This window comes from Megalopta genalis, chromosome 1, assembly GCF_051020955.1.
Source record: "Megalopta genalis isolate 19385.01 chromosome 1, iyMegGena1_principal, whole genome shotgun sequence".
NCBI lineage: Eukaryota > Metazoa > Arthropoda > Insecta > Hymenoptera > Halictidae > Megalopta > Megalopta genalis.
In genome coordinates, this window is record NC_135013.1 from 42,501,676 (window position 1) to 42,522,949 (window position 21,274).

The following is a 21,274-nucleotide window of genomic DNA, read 5'->3' on the forward strand; positions in this document are numbered from 1 at the left end:
TAAATTTAGTCATTCGAGTAGAACGGTGTGCATAATTCCGCGGTTGCGAGGAACAACGGCCGCACGTCACATGTTCTTACTTCCAAGATATTGTCGATTAACACTTTAATGACCGCTCACACAACATGTGCGTGATGCTATCGGACAAAGAAACTACCTTTCTATTTAATATAAATTGTGCCATATTTAACTCGTTTCGCATATATAAACATTTGAATACCGATCCCATTCGGAAATTAAATTACCACGATTTTTTACTTGAATTAGCAAGTGCGTGGATTAAAGCTAATGATGGTGATCCTGCTACATCTCGCGTCGCTCGTCCCGATACAGTTGAATTGATTAGTCGGAGGAAAAGAACATCAGTTAGTTAAAATATCAGTAATAAAAAAGGGTGTACCAAGGGGGATTGTCGTGTTTGCTATGCGAATAAAATTAGAAAACCTACATATTTGATCTGCAGGTCTTGCTAAGTACTGTTACATGTAGGTGATTGCTTTAATAATTGTCACACAAGGAAAAAATATTAAATTTATTGTATTAAATGTGTTGTTATTGTTGTTGTTTTTTTGTTTTATGTATATGTTCGCATATATTGAATTATTTCACGAATTTACATTATATTACAAGTTTTTTAAAATTAATTCTTCGAAAATATTGCCTGCCCCTGGCGACGTTTGACTGCGTAGACGTGCGGCCATTAAAGTGTTAAAAGTTCTGATCACTGATGCTTCGGATTAGTAAATCCTATATGCTACAGTTCAATTAATGCAATAACTGAAATTCATTGAAATTGTGACACGCGGCGTTTTGCCTTGCAGTCACAAAATCATAGACTCAGAGTAACTTTTACATTGTTACTGACATCTAAACGAACCTTAACAAAATATCATATTGTATATTTCTATTTTCTACTGTTTCTAATATTGAAATATACTACTACGATGCTCTGTTAAGTTTTCTTTTTAAATTATACAGAGGGTCTTAGCTGGAGTGCTGCAAATTAATTATAAACTCAAAATAACCTTTTCATTTTACAATATTTCCTTCGTTGCAATCAAAGAAGATCTTTCAGGAGTTACACTGGAGAGAGACACCCCGGTTCGCGTGTTCTGAGTGGCTTCACATTTTCGGCAAGCCTCTATGTGTTTACGATGAAAATTCAATAACGGAAATACGCGTTCCCAATGGCCAATCAGACCCGCATTCCTTCCGCTGTGCTAACTTCTCATCTTTACACAGTGCCACGTAGAGATGTAAAGTTACGTACAGAAGGAATGCGGGTTCAATTGGCTAATTTGGCGCACGTATTTTCGTCGTGAACGGAATCAGCAATATGTGCGATGAAATTACTCAATTGTTTTCCCCTTAGGTCTCTCAATTCTATAAATGTTTTTTATTTGCACATTACAAATTGTAATTATTAACCAGTGGATTTTATATATTTATGACAAAAATGAGTGGGTGCAATTTAAATTTTAGAGCATGACAAAAGTTCGAGTGACTAAGGAACATTGATGTACTATTTTCAACTTGTTAAACAGTTTAAAGAAAAGAAAGGAAAGTAATAGAGTAGTGGAGCCGGTTATTGTAAGGTAACCAATTACTGTGTACTTGATTTATTTTCAGGCATACGTAACTTTATATTCATCGAATAAGGTATATTAAATATTTTTATCCAAAAATAAACGGAATAAAAGAATAATAAAGTTAATTGTGCCTAGAAACAAGCCAAAAGCATAGCAATTGTTCACCCTATAGTAATCGGTTCCATTACCCTAATTATGTTCGTTCATTAACGCCTCGGAGTAACAAAAGAAATGCGTTTCTAGAACAAACTTATAATTGATTTCATACAAGTGAATTAAATTATTTTATACACAATTGTTTCCCAAGTAAACTGCAACGAATTCACAATATCGCAATTCCCGAGGTGCAACATAAATCTCGTTTGAATAAAACTTGATTCTGATTGTAGGTATGTTTACGGTAAGAAAAAAATCATTATATTGATTGCAACGGGAATGGTCACACTAGAGCTGGGATCAACGCACGCTGCACTCGCGAGAATGTGCACGATCTCTTTCCAGAATCTTTTGCGTGACTGTACTCCGAGTAGAGACGACCATGTAGAGACAAATGGCGGAAGTGTTGAACTTTAGCAACAGAAATTTGTCATCCGTTAACATGGACAAAATGTAGCACTGAATAAACAAGCAATTCAAGTTTCTCTGTTTACAGTGGTCCATAAAAGTGTTCGTACACTTCTTAAAACGCAATAACTCTCTTAAAATTGAACTAAATGACTTGAATTTTTTTTATATGACAGAGGGATTAGTCTTCCAGACGATGACTAAAAAGCTTTTTTTTAAATTTTGCTATTACTTGGAATGAAAAGAAACAATTGAAAACCTTCGTTTTTTAACTTTTTTATCTGAGCCTATAATGAAAATTTAAAAAATGCCTTTTGTAAACTTCAGTAACTTACATGCGTGCTGAAGATTTGATCGAATTCGATTAACTCGGTCGAGCTACAGGTGTTGAAGGATTTTCAAAACTGTAGATTTCTTACAGTTTTTGGTCAAAATCGTGCGATTTTTGCGATCTTTAATTTGTTGTAGTTCATAACAACGTGAACCGATGTAGATAAAATTTTCAACATGCATATAAGATATCGCGATCTACGAAAGACATGTTTTAAATTTTCGTTATATACTAAAATAAAAAATTAAAAAATCGAGATTTTTACTTTTTTGGCATTCCAAGTAATAGCAAAATTAAAAAAAAATCATTTCAGTCATCGTCTAGTAGACTAGTTCCTCCATCATCTAAAAGAAATTCGAGTAATTTAGTTCAGTTTTAAAATAGTTATTGCCTTTTGAAAGATGTACGAACACTTTTGTAACACTTTTGAGCCATTGTATGTAACAATATTATGAAAAGTTATATTTCGTTGATTCGAATTACGCTTCATTTTCAAAAGCAATATTTTTCGATTAAACATAAGGAAACATCGAACAACTTTTGTATCAGTATCCGTGAGATTTGAAAAATGGGTGTTTGAATCGGCCTTCGGTATTCCTATCAACATTTCCTGTTCTCTTTTTTTTCTTTTGTCTAGTAACAGTGAATTATAGTCATGATATTATTCTCACTGGATCGCGAATTTTATGAATTTATGACAAAAATGGCTAGGAGTGATTTAACCTGATGTGACGAAATATTTTGTTAAATACAGTACATCGGAAATATTTGATTTATATATTTTCTAAATGTGTCATAAAATATTTTGTCAAAATAAATAATGAGTGAAAAGCGATTTTTTAAATTACTTATTAAGTGTGATAATATAATTTCTTACTGAATAAAAGTTAAGTTTTCTTGATTAAAAATGAATTCCCCGGTTAACAGGTTAAAACAGTAAAACGATTAAAAGAATGTAAGAGTGTTACACTTATCTTATTGAAATCTTTATAGAAAGAGCGAAATTTTGATGTAACTCTTATTTCTTACGATCGATGGATACAATTTGTATTTTGCATAAAAATTTGCAATCTACTTATCTACATATAATGCTTTCTTAAACATTTGTAGTTGGTATTTATTCAGTCTTAATTTTTCAGTCATTTAGTTATTGCTTTTAAAAAGTCAGATTATTTATCATATTAAATTTGTCAATAAGAATAGCAATTTCGATTATCAGTGAACAAAATACTTTGAGTGATAAAATCAAATAGATTTGCTTAAATTGTTACACGAGACAATATTCCAAAGCTTCTTTTTACAGTGAAAAGGTGAATTTGATTTGTGAACGAGTGGATTTAATCTACAAAGAGATAAATTTGATTTAAGAAAAGTTCAACATAATTTGCAAATAGATAAATTTGGAGTATAAAATTTGTATAAACGTTTATTTACGTAAACCGAGAATCGTTTTTTATAAAATTAATAGCTATCGAAGTAGTGTCAATACAAAATGCCTTCTCCAACGTCTTGTCCATAATGAGTCGACAGTGGAGCGATCGGTCATTACAGCGACATACACATAATTGCTATACGTTTGCATATTATATATACGACTGCATATGTACAGTAAATTCTTCCTAATTCGCGCTCAGATTGTGCACAAAAATGGACAATCTAAACGTGAATTAGGGAGAATTTACTGTATTTGGCAGAAGACACGAATCAGTGACATCATTTCTTAATGATTTACTAATATAGCAAACATGCTTTAAAAGACACATCTGATGTGTTGTAAAAAGGTGATTAGTTTATTTCGTTAAACTATATTGACATTCGCCTCGGCTTAACAAGTTCCTCAGACCCTATTCAAGTAGCTGTAATTAATTGCTCGCTCGTTCCTCAAGATAACTTTAACAAATTCTTAATGTTCTATGGCGCGAGTTTGAACTAGCTTCTTAACCGATCCTTGAGATATAATGGTCTTAACTAATTTCTTAGTATCACTTCGAGGCAGTGTTAATCGCATCATTCAAGTATTGGAACTCTCCTTTAACTAAAGCTTGCGATGTCTCAGTGTTAGTGTCAGCGTTAACGACTGTGTCAGGCGTGATCACATTTAACAGTCATCCTAATAGTATTGGTCTATGCTGTGACCTACGTACGTTAGTAGCAGTGTACGGTTACAAGCGAGATGTAAACGTACTACGCTATTAAATACATAATTTACTTGCTATGTGTGTGTATTATTTTTAATATTTATTTGTATTAACGAGTCTCAACTAGGTTACAGCACAGCATACAAAGACTACTTAATATCTTTAGTTTTTGTAACATGTTTATTCCAAGAAAATTTAAACCTAATAATATTTAGACTACTTAACCCTTTGCACTCGAGTGGTGACCCTCAGGCGCCACTAAAATTGTTATATCACGTTCAAAGATATTTTGTATACTAACAAAGTTTAGATTTAAAAAAATTGCTAAAAGTGTAACTGTTGTAGAGATCACCACAAGACACAGTTTCATATGCATAAAATGCACTTTCTCATATAAGTCAGAGAAATTATTTATGATTTACAGTTAAAATGGCTTCGAGTGCAAAGTTAATATCTTTAGTTTTTGTATAACATGTTTATTTCAAGAAAATTTAAACCTAATAATATTTAACATTTAACATTTATATATGATCGTATATTCCTATATGAATCTTATTTTAAATTATTAGTACTTATTATTTATAATAAATAGAAAGGATTTCTCTAGAAACAGTTACTGCTGTATATTTATAATAATCGCGCAAATTTAAAAGTGATACTATTGAAGACAAATGTATATATTCTTTTGCAATATTATAATAACCGAATATCTTCGATTATTTAAGCAAAGTATATTGTTTAATTATCGGTAATGATGTTTTGAAAAAGTACAAGGTTTTTGGAAAGATCGAAAGTATTTATATCAGAATGTTGCTCGTATTTCATAAAAGATACAAATAATCGAGTTCGTTATTATTTGATCTTAGAATATTTTTAGCTTACTTAAATTTTATTCATTGATTGTCAAACATAAATATAATTTTGGAACGATTTAACTCAAAGGAATAGTAATGAATGAAGTTGCATATAACTCGAAATTCAATGTTCCTCGGTGTATACCAATGAAAGAATGATTGTTTTAAAAAATTTAGATTTTTTTCTGAGATGCATAAATGTAAATTATACAATACCTGGACGATTTTTGTCATTTCTTGTATATCAATGACACCATTTCCATCAACATCATACATGCGGAAAGCCCATTTCAGTTTTTCTTCTGGCGTTCCACTAGATGTTACATCGATAGCAAGCAGAAATTCCTGCAACAAAAGATTACGATCACACCTCAACAACGTGTATAATGACAATGGGTTTCTATTTACGTTCAACAAAACTGTACGATCTACATTTATTATTGGTACATAAATAGCAAGCATAAAAAGTGTCTTTTTATAAATAAATAAAAGCTACGATAGATCTGTTTCAATAATAGAATTCAGTAGTACAATGTCGTTATATTTTAATATTTATATGTTATTACTAGACTGTAGATTTTACGCGATTGCATGTTTGATTGAAACATTTGAAGAATCTAGTGATACTCTTGTGTTAGTTTCAAACTATTAAAATTATTTAGAGAAGAAAAAAGTTAAAAGACGAAAGTTTTTTATTTTCTTTTGTCATTCCAAGTAATAGCAAAACTTAAAAAAAGCATTTTGATCATCGTCTGGTAGACTAGTTCCGCTATCATTTAAAAGATAATTCAGGTCACTTAGTCCAGTTTTAAAAGAGTTATTGCGTTTTAAAAGGTGTACGAACACTTTTGTGGGCACGTGACGTGGTCCACTTTTTAGTAATGCTGAGTAGTCCACTAAGTTTTGAGAATTTGCTTATGGAAATACATTCATACAAATTCTTTACGATAAAATATGTCGAAATTGTTAAAAAAGGGGGAGGGGTAAAAATCTCTCTAAATATATTTGAAAACTAGACCACTATACAGGAACAAACATGTTTTTGATTGTGTGTTTAACATTTATTTAAATGATATTTTAAAATGTTAATATTTTTATTATTACGAAATCATTGATTATTACGATTCAATTAATTTTCATATAAACTCGAATTAGAAGATACATGTTTTTCAATTTTTCTTTTTCTTCTTTTATTCATATAGCAAGAATAAATAAATACATAAATATTTGTCCTGCTTAATAGAAGAAGAACTATTCGACCATGTATATTCTACAAGATTAGAACGATCTGGCACAATATTTTGATCGATTATTCTGCGCTACATCTAGCCTCTTGTTCATTCAGCGCCTAAAGGAGATTTCACGGGGTTACAAATGTAGGATAGCACTCATTACCACAGTATCGGGCTGTAGGGAGTATAGAAATCTCGATCGTGTACTATATGTAGCTCGTATCAGTGTTCGAGCAATTCATGATCATATATCTGTCAATCGGAACTTAATTTAGTGATTAGCATTTAGACAGCGCTACAGATATCTCTAAATTATTGTATTTCAATTTCGTTGTCTTACGTTGTTAAATATTTGAAAGCTGCACGAAGTATATTCAATAAATATGAAAATCCGATAGGAAATTGTTATAATTTTTTTTTACATATATTTTACATTGTGATAAAAATAACGTCAATTTTATAGAAGAAAATTAAATGTTCCTTTCATCGATATATCTACTGCGTTTTTTAATTGCCACTTGGATTAATTTCGGAATCAGTTTTAGTAGTTTTCGTAGCATATTTTACATATTAAGAAAACATATCGGGAATCGTTTTAATACGTTTTAAATGAACAAAATACAATGAATGGATAAGGTAATTGTATAAATGACTAGCACTTATAGCTCAATATGTACTTTTAATATGTACTTTCGATACGTACTTTCTTACTTGCCATATTGCAGACTTGCAGACGTATGGATATGCAAGAACATTAATTGATTGTGATCAAATGAAGGAAGAAAGGGTAATGTACATGATCCTACTTCGGTTTGAAGTATAACTGGCCAACGAAATTTTATTTCTGCAAATATATATTCAAACGAAACATAAATCCATTATTAGATAGCAGATTTTACGCATTTACAGAGGGGCGTGTGAATAATTATAGACTCGAAATAACTTTTATATTTTTACCGATATTTAAACAAAAACCACAAACAAACTATGTTGGTAAAATTTATATTTGATATAGATAAATTTTCGTTTATAGATATTAATAGTAATGTAAAAGTTACTTTTTTTTTATTACTTTATATAATTATAATAATATTTACTTTATATTACTTTTATATAATTATGCACAGAGCTTCAGTTCTAACAATAAATATGAGTGAGAGATTTTTGAATGTTTTATTATGATACGTGTCATGGCAGATGAATTCTTCCGCGACCCGTCAGGCATTTCAGAGTCGAAATTTCTATTCGTAGACTCTGTCAGCATAATATTATTTTGATCGTTTAGTTTGGGATCCCATCGCAATCGGAATGGTCCCATTTTGGTGGGAGCCAAAGGAGCAGAAGTCGCTTCCCAATGCACAGATCGCGCAGATGCACGAGATTTAAAAGGGTAATAAGGTCGTGATTGCGGCGACATGGTGATTTTCAGGTACTGTGAATCCTCTTACGTCAGGTACACAGGGGATTTGAAGCATCGCCGTTATAGGTACAATGGAGCACAACTAGGTCGCCTGACGCCTGAGGTAGACAAACGAGGAGGGTCTCATAGAACGGAGTCGAGGGCGAGCTGGCTCTTTGCTCTTCCTGACCTCTGGAGTGTCTCCACTTCTCATATTGACCCTACCAACGGGCTGGTCCCTCTGGCCAACTTCTGCCATCAGTTAGCACCACTACTTGCATCACTGCTGCCGTTTCGTCTAAAGACTTTTAAAAGACGTGAAATGAATCGTAGATATGCCCCATGCTTTATGCGAAAATCAGGTAGAAATCATCATGGAAGATGTATCGATAGTTATCGATATTTCGATATTATAGTTGCACAGTCATCTAGAAACCTGTTCTTTTGTGATCAACGTTCGATTTTTTTCAAGTTTGACACTCGAACAGCGAATCTTTCTGACAAAAACCCACAGACATACGTACAAACTAATTATTGATTATTAAATCTTGTACAAAATCGATCACGATAAAATCGAACTGACAACGAATATAACACAATCGAGAAATGAGAACGTTATGACCAAATATGAATCTGTAACACGTTTCATAAGTTTCAAATGTATTATGTCAATCGTTGCATCAAATGTTACATTTAACAGTCTATAGACCTCACGCGAGAAGAAGGCACTCTTGTGCTCACATTCCCCCTCTTACTAGCTGCGGCAGTGGGGCAGTTAACAAGAGGGGGAATATAGACACAAAGGTCCCTTCTTGTCACGTGAGGATTCTAATTTAACCCGTAAGCCATAAGTATACTTGTCAGAATACAAAATGTCGCCATCTATTTATGACGAATATGTTCCGCAAAATCTGCTAACTGGTTAAGAAGAATATATTTTAATATTCTTTACGGATTTAAACAAGATATAAAGAAAATCAAACATACACGGAGTAGTAGAAGCGTCGTTGATATGTAACTTTGACAAGTGCACCCTACAACATTTTGACTGCGTCGGCAACCTCAAAAATTTCATAAATTTACAGTGATGTATTTAATCAAATTGAAATTGAAAAGTTAAGTTGCATCACATACTTTCTCAACATTCTTACGTCTTGCAGATCCTAATAAAATTAAGAAAACGTAGTAGACTGATGTAAAAATTGATCTTCTAATATGGCCAAATAATTTCGTCACTTAGTAATTATAGGTGATGCGGTAGTTCAAGTTTATATATTCTAACGACTGACCTTTCTTATAAAGAAACATATAAATGTGTATGTTTAGGATCATTTATAACTTTATTTAACAATTTTTTTATAACATATTTTTCAAGGTACTCCTTATAGAGACGTTAATTTTTCTAAAAAGCTTAATGAAACATATAAAAATTGAAATTGATTACCAGAAACTAAATAGATGAACAAAAATATTTATTCTAGACCAGCCGTCCGAGTATCAACATATGGAACAATATTTTTTACTACAAACTGATAATTCTTCAAAGTTTTCAAATTCGAAATGTTGTTAATTTTAGGTGATGATGTGATAAGATATAGCGTTCTAAAGATAAAATCGTAAAATTCGGAGTAGAATTAAACGTGTATTATAAATTAAAATTATAGAATATCAGAAAAAAATTTTTAGCGATGGTTTTGTATGTCAATCTAGTTTTAAGTACTTTTTAATACATACACAGTGACCCGCAAAAGTGTTCGTACATCTTTTAAAATGCAATAACTTTTTTAGAACTTGGTTAAATGACTTGAATTTTGTTTAGATAATATAGAGAGATTTGTTTATTACATAATGACTAACAGCGAGAGAGAGTCCAAACTTTTAACAATTTAAACTTTGAGGAAGGTCTCCCAAAAATGTTCAGAAGTAGTCGACTTCAGACTATTTTTATATAAAAGGTTATATAACTGTTAATATAAAAATAGTTTATACAAAAAAGATAACCTTGGCATAACCTTGACATAACTGGTAACAAAATTCAGAAATTTCAAGTACTAATTCTAGCAAGTTCGCTCGACATGTAACGTACATAAAACCTCAAGAGCCACTTGAAATGGTTACGAGATCGTTCTGTTTCCAGTGCACATATTATCAGACATGTATTAAGTCGAATTGTGTCATACAAAATAAATTTTGTTTGAACAGAAGACGTTTCGAGTTTCAATTACAAAAAATCACTTTCTAAACCACTTAGCACTGTTAGTATGATTTTTCAAAATTTCCGATGATTTTGTTTCTAATAAAAGTTGATTTGTATTCACTTGTCTACAAATTTCAATATACAAGATCTAAAGCATATTACTTTCATAAAAAGTGCAGGTTACCAACTTTGAAAAACTTTCAGAATACTGCCGTATATTGTTTAATATGTTGATCTTAATATGATATGAAGAAATATATATATATATTTTTATCTAATTTCGGTTTCTTACAGTTTACATAGAAACATTTTATTTTGTTTGATATAGTTAACAAGGAAACATTACTGGCTTTAAACTAGAGTAATATTATGAACATCCTGTATACTGTGCACTGCAACTTTCCTGTTCGTAAATGGCTATACCACCTCTTACTCATGCACTGCGGTTATCCTGTTGGCAGATGTCTATCTATATTGCATGATAGCCGCGTTCGCGTGTGTTAATTTCACAAATTTTGTTAGTTAAATATAAATGGAAGCAAATTAAATATTGAAATATCCCTGAATAATGCGGAACGAATATCAGAGTTTGAACATGGACAAACTGTTGTAATACGTTCCTATTAATTCAGTGTTCGTGGAAATTGTAACTGTGGCTTCGCTTATTTTTATTTTTAATTTATCAGAAAAAGTTTTATTAAGATCCACGGTACAGTGATTGCGATTTCTCCTTATAAGTAAGCGATCAGAAATTTGATTTCGTTTTTTGTTATATATTTTGTTATAAATATCTTGGAAAGAACGTATTTTCTCTTACTTTCAAAAGTATCCTTTCATTTTCAAAAGTTTCATTTTTTTTCAAAAGCTTTCTTTCATCTTCGATGGTTCAAATCGACTTGAAACAATCACAATATATTTGAAATATGTTTCTTTGCAAATAAAACGTCGTAATTCTTGGAACAACATTTTATACATAACGAAATATTTTACATATTTCGAAAAATGTTCGGCTTTCCGTTTTTTTCTTTCATTTCCTTCCAGTTTTGCATGTTTAAATAAATTCGGTTTATATTTGGCCGGAATTGAACTGCTTCAGAACGTGCAAATAGCGATGTTATGTTTTTTAATTAATGTCAATAAAGGTTTCTTATTTGCTACCTGGATTGAGAGCGCGGTATATTCAGTAGCTAAATGAACTATTCTGGTGTATATTTCTTTGGCTACGCCAATGAATAAAGGTCTTTTGTAAGAAAGTTAGCAATTGTGTTGCATGTTATAATAGAAACTTCCAAAGAAAGAAACAATTCGGAAGTTTCAAGCAATTGTCAGTACAATGTTTTATATCAAAGGTGTTGCGAAGTAAATGAGGAAGTTCATAAATGGAACAGTAATGTTCTACCGACTTGTTTCAAAAGGTATATCATATAATAATACGACCATTGTTGCTATCTTTTATTTTTTATGTATTGTCGAGGCTATCTCTATATAAATTTTCGGAAAATGAACGATCAAATTCTACAACGTAATATAAATTAATCAAAATTTCCTTAACGAAAATATTCCCTGCTTTCGAATGCAGATAACAAATAAGTATTAATATAACTTGTAATGTATGTATTTATGAAGTTTTAAAGTATACCCTACTAAAATACTATAGATTTAGGTTTAAAAAATAAATTTTAATCTAAAATACTATTAGATTTAGATTTGCTCTAAATTCTAATTGAAGGGATTACTAAATGGAAATCACAACTATTGTCAACAATTTGTTCTTTTAAAGGACACAACGATTTGTAATGAAAATGAACTCAGTAAAAAATATGATTTAAAGCTTGGATTGAAAGAATTAGCATGAAAAGAAAGATATAAAGCACTGATTCAAAGAATACACATGAAAAGAAAGATGTACAAGGTGTATAACACGTCAGATTCGAATTAAATAATAACTTTTTTGTTGTTCAGCACAAAATTTTGGATTTTATGACATTTATTTATTCATAGAAATTTCTGCGGTATTATCAATAAAAATCAGAAAGACTATTACAAAGCTTTGATAATTCTTTGTTTTAAAATGATTCGAGAGAAATTTTAACAACTGCAGGTTCTCTCGAGAAAGCACTGTGTGATTTACACTGAAAAATTCGCGATGCAGAAATGTACTGGATTTTTTTCCCCTAAACGCATTGTTCATGAATTCTCATTATTGTGGCGTTCCAAGTTCCAACTACGCTGACCATACATTTGAGAACACGCGAAACATATTTTTCTTATAACTTGGAAGCTGTGTTGTGTTTATAATTGTTTTTACCCTACCGAATTCAAGAAATGTTATTCATCATTAAATATTCGCACAATATATATTCCATTGTCTACACATGTAATAATTAAAATGTTTACAATTGTTAATTTTTCAGATGCTCACAGGTATTTCTTCACATTTGCTCACAGGTTATTTTATTAAGTGTTAGAGCGTTCAATATTTTGCATGCAATTTATTTCCATTTGTAGCGATTATTGTGAGTGCAAATGATGTTGCTGCAATACTAATTTATGAGTTCATTAATACATTCTTTCTGTTTGCCTCGTGTAACATGAATAAGGAAAAAATTAGCTAAAAAGTACTCTGACGCGGCAAAGGAAACTTAATAATGTTAATAAATAGTAATGATACTTTTATTTCAATATTAAAGGTTTTGATATTTTATCATGTTCGCAGACAAATTAAAGTATAATAGTCTTCAGAATATACTGCATCTTGTTTTTAATGACACTTCCGGGTCTCCTATTGTATAACAATATGAACTTAACGTAATTTCGAGATATAATGCAAAATTGCTAGTTAAATCATTTGTTATATTATAAGAAAAATTCTAACTTTAATAATTTCTTACATTACAAGGAAGATTGCTATTTTAATAATTGGCAATATTAATATTGGCAAAATTGCAACTTTAATAAATTGTTATGCTATAGAAAAAATTGCTATTTTAATAAGTTGTTATACTATAGGGAAAATTGCTACTTTAATGTATAATATTATAGGAAAAAGTGCTACTTTAATGTATAATATTATAGGAAACATTGCTACTTTAATAATTTATTAGTTTTATACAATTTTTTAAATTCCTACGTTTCACAATTGTATTACTGGACTGTCTCGATTTATTGAAAATACAATCCATGTCATTTCATTTCGAATTGTCACCCTTCCCGCGGTTTTCAATCCCAACTGATGCCTGTTCCACACACGCAATGAATACCAAAACGATGTGGCATTTACAAACGATATTGAGGATTTTATTCGTAAATATTCTAATATACAGACGATTAAATAACCATTTAACACGGACGTTTAAGAGATCTATTTTTACGAAAGAGTTTTTATCTCTGCAACTATTAACCGTAGCAACTTTGATTGTCTTTTTGTTTCAATCGTAAAGATCTGTCTAAATCATCTAGGCTGTAAAAAACTAGAACAGAAATGTAGCAGTTACCAATACATGCTCAACAGATATACATATCTTGTTAACTAGACGGCAGAAGTTTATGCAAATGTATAATTTTATTGGACATAGTTGCAAGATTGAGATCTGAACAGAATATTGCTTTGTAATCCGAGAATTGTAAAAATATATTTTTTATTTTACATTTTTTGTATAATGTATGTGCTTTGCACGTTTATATTTAAAAACATGTGCAATAATATATCGTGCAACGATCATTCTCTCTATAAAAATTAATTTTAGGAGACGAACGTTACCAATTAACAATATTAATTTTGGAAAAGATGCTCGTAATTTATTGTCACGCGAACTATAATATTTCGCAATATGTAATTGTGAAAAGTATTTCATAGCGTATACAGGGTATTCCATAATTATGTTCACACCGGGAAAGGGGTGATTTTTGAGGTCATTTGAAGTAACATTTTCCTTAGCGGAAATGCAATCCGCGACTTTATTTACGAGTTATTAACGAAAAACGCCGACCAATGAGAGATGAGATATGCTGGTATAAGGCGGCCGAGCCAACTAGCGAACGAAGCCGGTTTGGCCGCCTTGCGCCAGCATATCTTGCTTCTCATTGATCACTATTTTTCGTTAATAACTCGTAAACAAAGCCACACATTTTCGCTAAGGAAAAAGTTATTTCAAATGACTTTTCAGGAGTCACCCTTTTCCGGGTGTTAACATAATTCTGGAACACCCTGTATAGTAAATATTCTGCAACATACTAATATATATATTGCTCATTATTAGATTGTAGATTTTTGATAAAATGAGTAGATCAAATTCAAAACAGTGAAAATGTTGCAAGAATTTAAAGATATTATTGTATTATTTTGGACTTGTTAGAATTAAAGAAAAGAAATAAATGTATACATATGAGCCGTTTATTTTGAAAGTGGCATAAGCCACTTTGTTTTTAAGTCGATATATTTAAGGGTTTGCGTTTTAACACGTTTAAAAATATGGATGCTAACCTTCGAGAAGATTTACTTGTATTTGTTATCTCAGGATACTGATATTTTTCTCAGTATAAATAATTTCGTATAAACATTAAAAAATCACCACTTTTCATTATGGTAAAGTGACTTATGCCACTTTCAAAATAAACGGCTCATATAATAGTTCTTCTATGTCGTAATAAGTACAGACAATTTTTATATTACATATTTTTCATTATACTACATGTTATATATATACCGACAGACTTTTCATATTTTCCAGATTTTTCATGCATAAATGTCATATACATTTGACATATTTATCGTGCATAATTTTTGGGTTCTTTATAATTGTTTCGGTCGGAACCGATACATAGTAGTCTGAAACAATTATTGTCCGAATCTTTTCAATCTCTATTTGCAAGGAAATTGGTAATCAATTTGTGAATAGGTACGAGCCTGACAGAAGGTCAGAATGCAGGTTCGAAAATGTGAGATTTCATGAACCAAGTCAATGGAAAATGGAGGAGTTGCTGGAATGTTGGCAGAGAAATGAGGACGAATTCGATGCGAAATCGAAGAGCTGCTGGGAGGTTAGATAACGTACCGACGAACCTGATGCGGAATCAATTCTACGTGAATGTGAAAAGCTATTTAAATTGGATATTAAACATGTGTTCCATATCGGCACGTGGATCGGACAAAAACACTAAAACAAATAAGTTGTTTTTGCTGTATTTGCTATAATAGTTAGAAATATAGTAATAGTAGAACGTATTATTGGAAAATTTTATACTTTCGAAAATGGAGTTCGTGAGTCTTCGTTTTAGCAATAATTTAGCATGACACTAAATTGATCAAGCACCAAAAATGTCAGATATGTGTTGCTTTATGAATTACAAGACTTAATTTATTTTTAAATAATATGTATGTGCCGGAATTAATTTTCAATCATTTCTTAGAAGACTTTTTATAATTTCAATAGTTTTTAAGTAAAAGACGTAGAACCAATCAATTTAGGTGAAATCATTAGGCGTGAAATCAATTACAGTAAATTTTTATTGTAAATTTAAATTGCAGTGCAGTTTTTATAGAATTTTAAGAATCAATTTTAATTTGTAATAGATTTTTTATAAAAATTACTTAATCAAAATTATTGTCTACCCTGACTGGTATAGCAGGTTTAATCTTAATCTGGCAATGCAGTATAAAGAAGTTTACAACTGTGACGTTATCACGTGATATCAAATGGACCATTTGTTAGAAAAAAATCATGACAAATTAAACACTTAATTACAAATATTCCCAGTGTAAAGTTTTTAATCTAGAGCTTGTAAATATTTCAAACTATTTATAACTTTAATTTTTGTAAAAGTGGTTTCCCAATTTATTAATATTTTAGTTCATTTGCATGATATAACTAGAGCAAAATCAATTCGCACACATGATTTTTATAAAAGTGATAGAAAATTATCAATACTGAACTTCTACTTTTTTTATTAAGATAGTGTTTTTAAAAACTACTTTTTTTGTATAGATGTATTAACATTAATCCTGCGAAGTAGTAAACCTAACTAGATTTTGTGCAATTTCGATTAAAGTAGTTGCTCCAATTATTATATTTCATTTCTCACGAATGCGTCTTTATAACTTTTATAATTGTAAAATGGCAAATTGGACACTTGGCCGTGGTAAGTTTAACGTTAAACAATAACGAAATGACAATATTTTACAAATACCCGCAAATAAAGGATAGCATAATAAACTGAAGGTTTCAAACATGATTACGAAATTTAGATTTGAGTATTTAATGGCGTTAGGTACCTTTGTGCTGTTACATTTGATTACAATCGTACGGCAATCTATACTCATTTGCCACGAATTTTGACTTCAGTCCACGCGCGTTTCATCCGAATTAATTCTGCTTCTCTGCGAAGCTCGGCGATGCTCTCGCGAACGTCTAATGGATTGTTTACCACTTGGAGTCTTGGGCGTGACCCAAATTTTTTCCCTCCAAAATTGACACTTCAGAATAGATGAAATGCGCGATCGTGCATAAAGATTAAATTTCCTCCAAAGTTTTCCTAAAATAGGTCATGTTTAACGTATTGGGAATTTAGCATAATTGCTCTAATTCCATTAGTCAGTAGTAACTACAGTAATCATAACTGATTAGTCATGAAAGTCATGCAACATTATGACGATTAAAATATGGACAAATTTAGTTTTCGCTATTCATAAAATTTTTCATTTCGAATCTTTCTTCTTTAATTGTATTTTTAGAATATTACAATCAATAACTTACGTAGAATTTTCAGTTATTATGGTGGGGTAAAACTGTAACTTGAGGTGTATTTTATGGTGGAAATTTGCCGAGGTAAACAATGGAATATTTCTGTTACTTAAATTTTTGGAAAATTGGAGAAGTGATAAACATCGTAGAATAATATAAATAACAAGAATAAAACAGTAGAAATAATAAAAGAATTGGTACTGATAGTTGGTTGCATTATGTTAATTTTCCTGCATCTTAAGTATATATGTATTTTTTTTGCATTTTATAAACTGTGTGTGCTACAAATGCATGAAAATTCACAGCTTGGATTTGTTTTATATTAAAAAATTAATTTTTTCAAAACTAGTTAGCTAAACTGTGGATTATGGTGGAAAATGGAAATTATTTGCATTAATTCCAAGATACGGGAGCTATAGAAACATATATTTCTTTACTTAGTAATTTTAATAACTTGCAAATGATACAGTGATGTTCTTAAATTCTCTAATTGGTTTCACTATTTTCAGAATGATCTAGTTTTTTGTCATAAATGCATAAAATCCGCAGTCTACCAATGTCGGTTTTGATCTGGGTCTTGTTTTTGTAACATTCTCCATTAGCTTTTAATTAATAATATTATTTATTATTTTAGTTATTAATATTAATTAATAATATAAATAAATAAAATTGATAAATAATTTCAATGTTACTCTTTCATCCTGTCACCATCCTGTTCTTTTTCAGATGTGATTACTATTGTTTCCATGATTACTAAAAATCTGTTTGTGGTTATATTCACTTGTTGTTATATATTTCAGATACATTTTAGGTTAGTTCCAATAAAAAGTTATTATTAAACGAATACTGGTTGGAATTTAGATTAGTTCCAACGAAACATTACTATTTCCAAATTTATTCTGTTTTAATTATTCATTTCACATAATTTTATTTGATGTTTCCTTTCAAATGGAGACATAACGGAGACATTAAACTGCATAATGTGCACACAAAACAGGCACGTGCAAACTTCGAAACGTTGGTAGAATGTAAATCTCATTAAAACATTATGTAATATCTACCACATCGTAGCATAGCAAATTCCTCTGAAATTCATAGAGATTCTAGGATCCACTAGCTTTGAACTCGATCCTTCGAATTCATGAAAACATTTGCAGCGGTTTGTTTGTATATTATTTTAACGGAGGATAGAAATTTCTCATGTTAACGCATGATATGCAAAAGTGTTGTATTGCATCGCAAATCGCGATATTTAATCACCAACATTTCCGGTATAAAGAGCCTGGTATAGGTTAATTATAAATAGACCGCGCATTTTTATGCATTTATTTTATTCACACATTTTTTAACTGCTAGAAGATGTGCACATTAACAAATACCAATGACATTACTATCTTATTTTTACCATAAGAAATTTTCTGATTAGCAAACTGAATTTGAATTTTCGATTCGTATTACCTCGACTGATTGTGGGGTTATTTTTATTAAAATGGTATAATTGAACAATCGAATGGTGTTAAAGAAAAGACGACATATTGAATCATCGAATAATGATTGAAAAGTGAGAGGCGCTTGAAATTGTTACTATGATATGTTAAAATATTGTGCGTGAAATTGATATAGAGATTTTTCTTAATGTTTTAATTTTATATTTAATAAACTGATCAAACATTATTATCAACATTGGTCTCCACAGGTGTTGGAAAGATTTTTGTTTCAGCTATGTCATTTTTTAGTGATTTTAATTTTACGTCATTGCTACATATTTTTTAATCGCACATTAGAATGTTAGTCCCAGAGATTATGGAAATATTTTCATTCTCATAAAATAATGGACTACGTTTAAGTAAAAACGTAGGGAAATTTATATTTTTTATAAACTCACGAAGTTACTCTATATTTTAAAGAGTTTGTTTTATACAGGAGAATTCAAGGAATTCTTTCAAATACATCAAAGAATGAGAGCATTATGTTGTTTAGAATTTAATATATATTACACGCACATTAATGACAAATACAAATTTTGTTACATGAGTTGAGAGAATACTTTTTTAGTTTTAAAATGATTGCAAGGAAAAGTGTAGTGTATCGGCTTACTTTCGTTACAGAAAATGACTATGCGATAAATTCTGCGCGATTCGCTGTGTAACGCTTCACAAATGGACAATACTACCTGATAGACCCAATGCATATAGCGAGAGGTATCAATGTCACCTGTGGCTGATCTTTCGGTGAATCGAGCCTTGCAGATGTTAGCACGTTAACTGCCGCTATAATGAAGAGACTAATGATCACAATTCAGTCCCTTTATGTATTTGACAACAATCTGAATCATTTTGTTACAGTAACATTAGTCGAACAGCCTTTGTAAAACTGTTCACGATTACAAATTGTTTAAAGTGCATTTTAAGGTTTTAAAGATTTTGGTAAATTAAATAATAGTCAATAGATCAAACCAAATAATAGTCAAATAGAAAATTAAATAATAACCAACATGTTTGCAGCAGTGACTGTATTCTCTTATAAAATTTAAAAATGATATTGTCACGTGTTGCAATTTTCAAATTATTCGTGACAAAAGCTTTTACTATAAGCGATTATTGGAGGAATGAATTTTGTATACACTTTTAAGTGAAGATATTTTTAAAAGGACAATTTTACTTGCAAAACATCATGTTTATTTAAAGAAAAAATGAATTTCATTGTTTTTACGTGAGATACAAAAGCTGTGATCATCTATACTGCTTGTGTAATAATTTATATCTTTTATTAATTTAATTCTATGCAATTACTATTGTTTTGTGATCGATGAGAAAAGTCGACGTGAACGATGAAAGAGTTGAATACAGAAGATTATTATGTATCCTATACAAATAAAATAACAAAAATTCTAGATATTATTATTTCGGATCAGTTTCGAAACTATTGCAAATCCAAATATTTCCTTACCATTTTGGTACTTGAAAGTATCAACTTCAGTACTGATAAAATGTTACACAGCTTTATATAACTAATGTTACAGTTTAAAAACAACCAACATGTTTTTAAAAATGTTTAATTAAAATGTTTAATGTTTATTAAATCATCCATCATTCGATAAATTGATAATTCGATTATTCGATAAGAATCATATTAAACACTGAATTCTTTCTGCAAACGTAATTTTTAAAAATGTTGTTAAAACCGCAAATATAATGACATTCATATTCTAGTTTTTTGAGCAGAAAAATTCTTATTTATGCACCTTATTTATCAGATAATAATAATATACTGTATGTATATTAACCCTTTGTGCTATAATATTGCATCGGACTTGTCACGGAAATTTCGAATGTAATTTATTAAATACGAACGTTATTCATTTTACTTAAATCGACGTCAAATCCAATATTTCTCTGGTGACGATATCTCATCATTAAAATCAATGCAGATATACAATAAATAATTTATTGACCATAAACACGTACGAATGAATGTATCCGTGAAAGAAATTGTAGTGAAAGAAATTAAAATACTAGAAAAGGAAAGAAAAAGAGATTGGTAATTTCATTGCATCAAAATTTATGACATTCTTTTCAAGAGAGGATTAATCAGTTATCTATAAAGTAGTGCAAATTCATGAAAAGTGACTACAGACCCGTTAACGATTGAAAGATTCATGATTTTTCTACAACTAAATATAATTTGTCTGCAATTACCTCTTGCATTATCATTTCTTTTACAATTACATCGATTAGCACTTCCGGTTGCTTTGGGGTGACTAATTGCTGTGTCTTTGGTTTGCTTTCAATGCATAATTAACTATATATTTTTCAAAAAAGACATTCATTTTTTTATTCAAAATAAACAAGATAAAAGAAAACTTTGTTATTCAAAAATAAACAAAAGGAAAGGAATGTTTTTTTTATTCGAAGATAAATAAAATAAAAGAATAAACAAATTTAATATGTCTTATTCGATAAATATAAAGTTAATTATGTCCGAAAATCATTCCCTAACAGAACGAATCAATTTTTGTTTCTTGTATGTGTTTTAATAATGTTCATTCCTGCAATCTGATCACAGAAGAATACATTTTTTTTCGAAACAGAAGAAATGAATATAAATAATAGACGAATATTTAGTAAATTATGTATAAAATCTTCATTACGTGTCTGCACTCGTTGTTATAGTGCATCTTGATTTCACCGTTCAAATAATAGGGCAATTACTCAATTACGGTACTATGTG

At 30.2% G+C, this 21,274-nt stretch overlaps 2 protein-coding genes across 7 annotated transcripts in view; both read right to left on the reverse strand.

The window, feature by feature from the left end:
* Positions 1–21,274, reverse strand: part of Nca (neurocalcin homolog) — a 510,394-nt gene that overhangs the window by 36,668 nt on the left and 452,452 nt on the right. The window lies entirely within an intron of this gene.
* LOC117222608 (neuronal calcium sensor 2) overlaps positions 1–21,274 on the reverse strand; it is a 414,719-nt gene that overhangs the window by 13,130 nt on the left and 380,315 nt on the right. For all 6 annotated transcript variants that reach the window (XM_033474847.2, XM_076528200.1, XM_033474756.2 and 3 more), the window contains one exon: positions 5,693–5,821. In XM_033474847.2, coding sequence (XP_033330738.1) covers positions 5,693–5,821 — 129 coding nt within the window. The remainder of the gene's footprint in view (positions 1–5,692; positions 5,822–21,274) is intronic.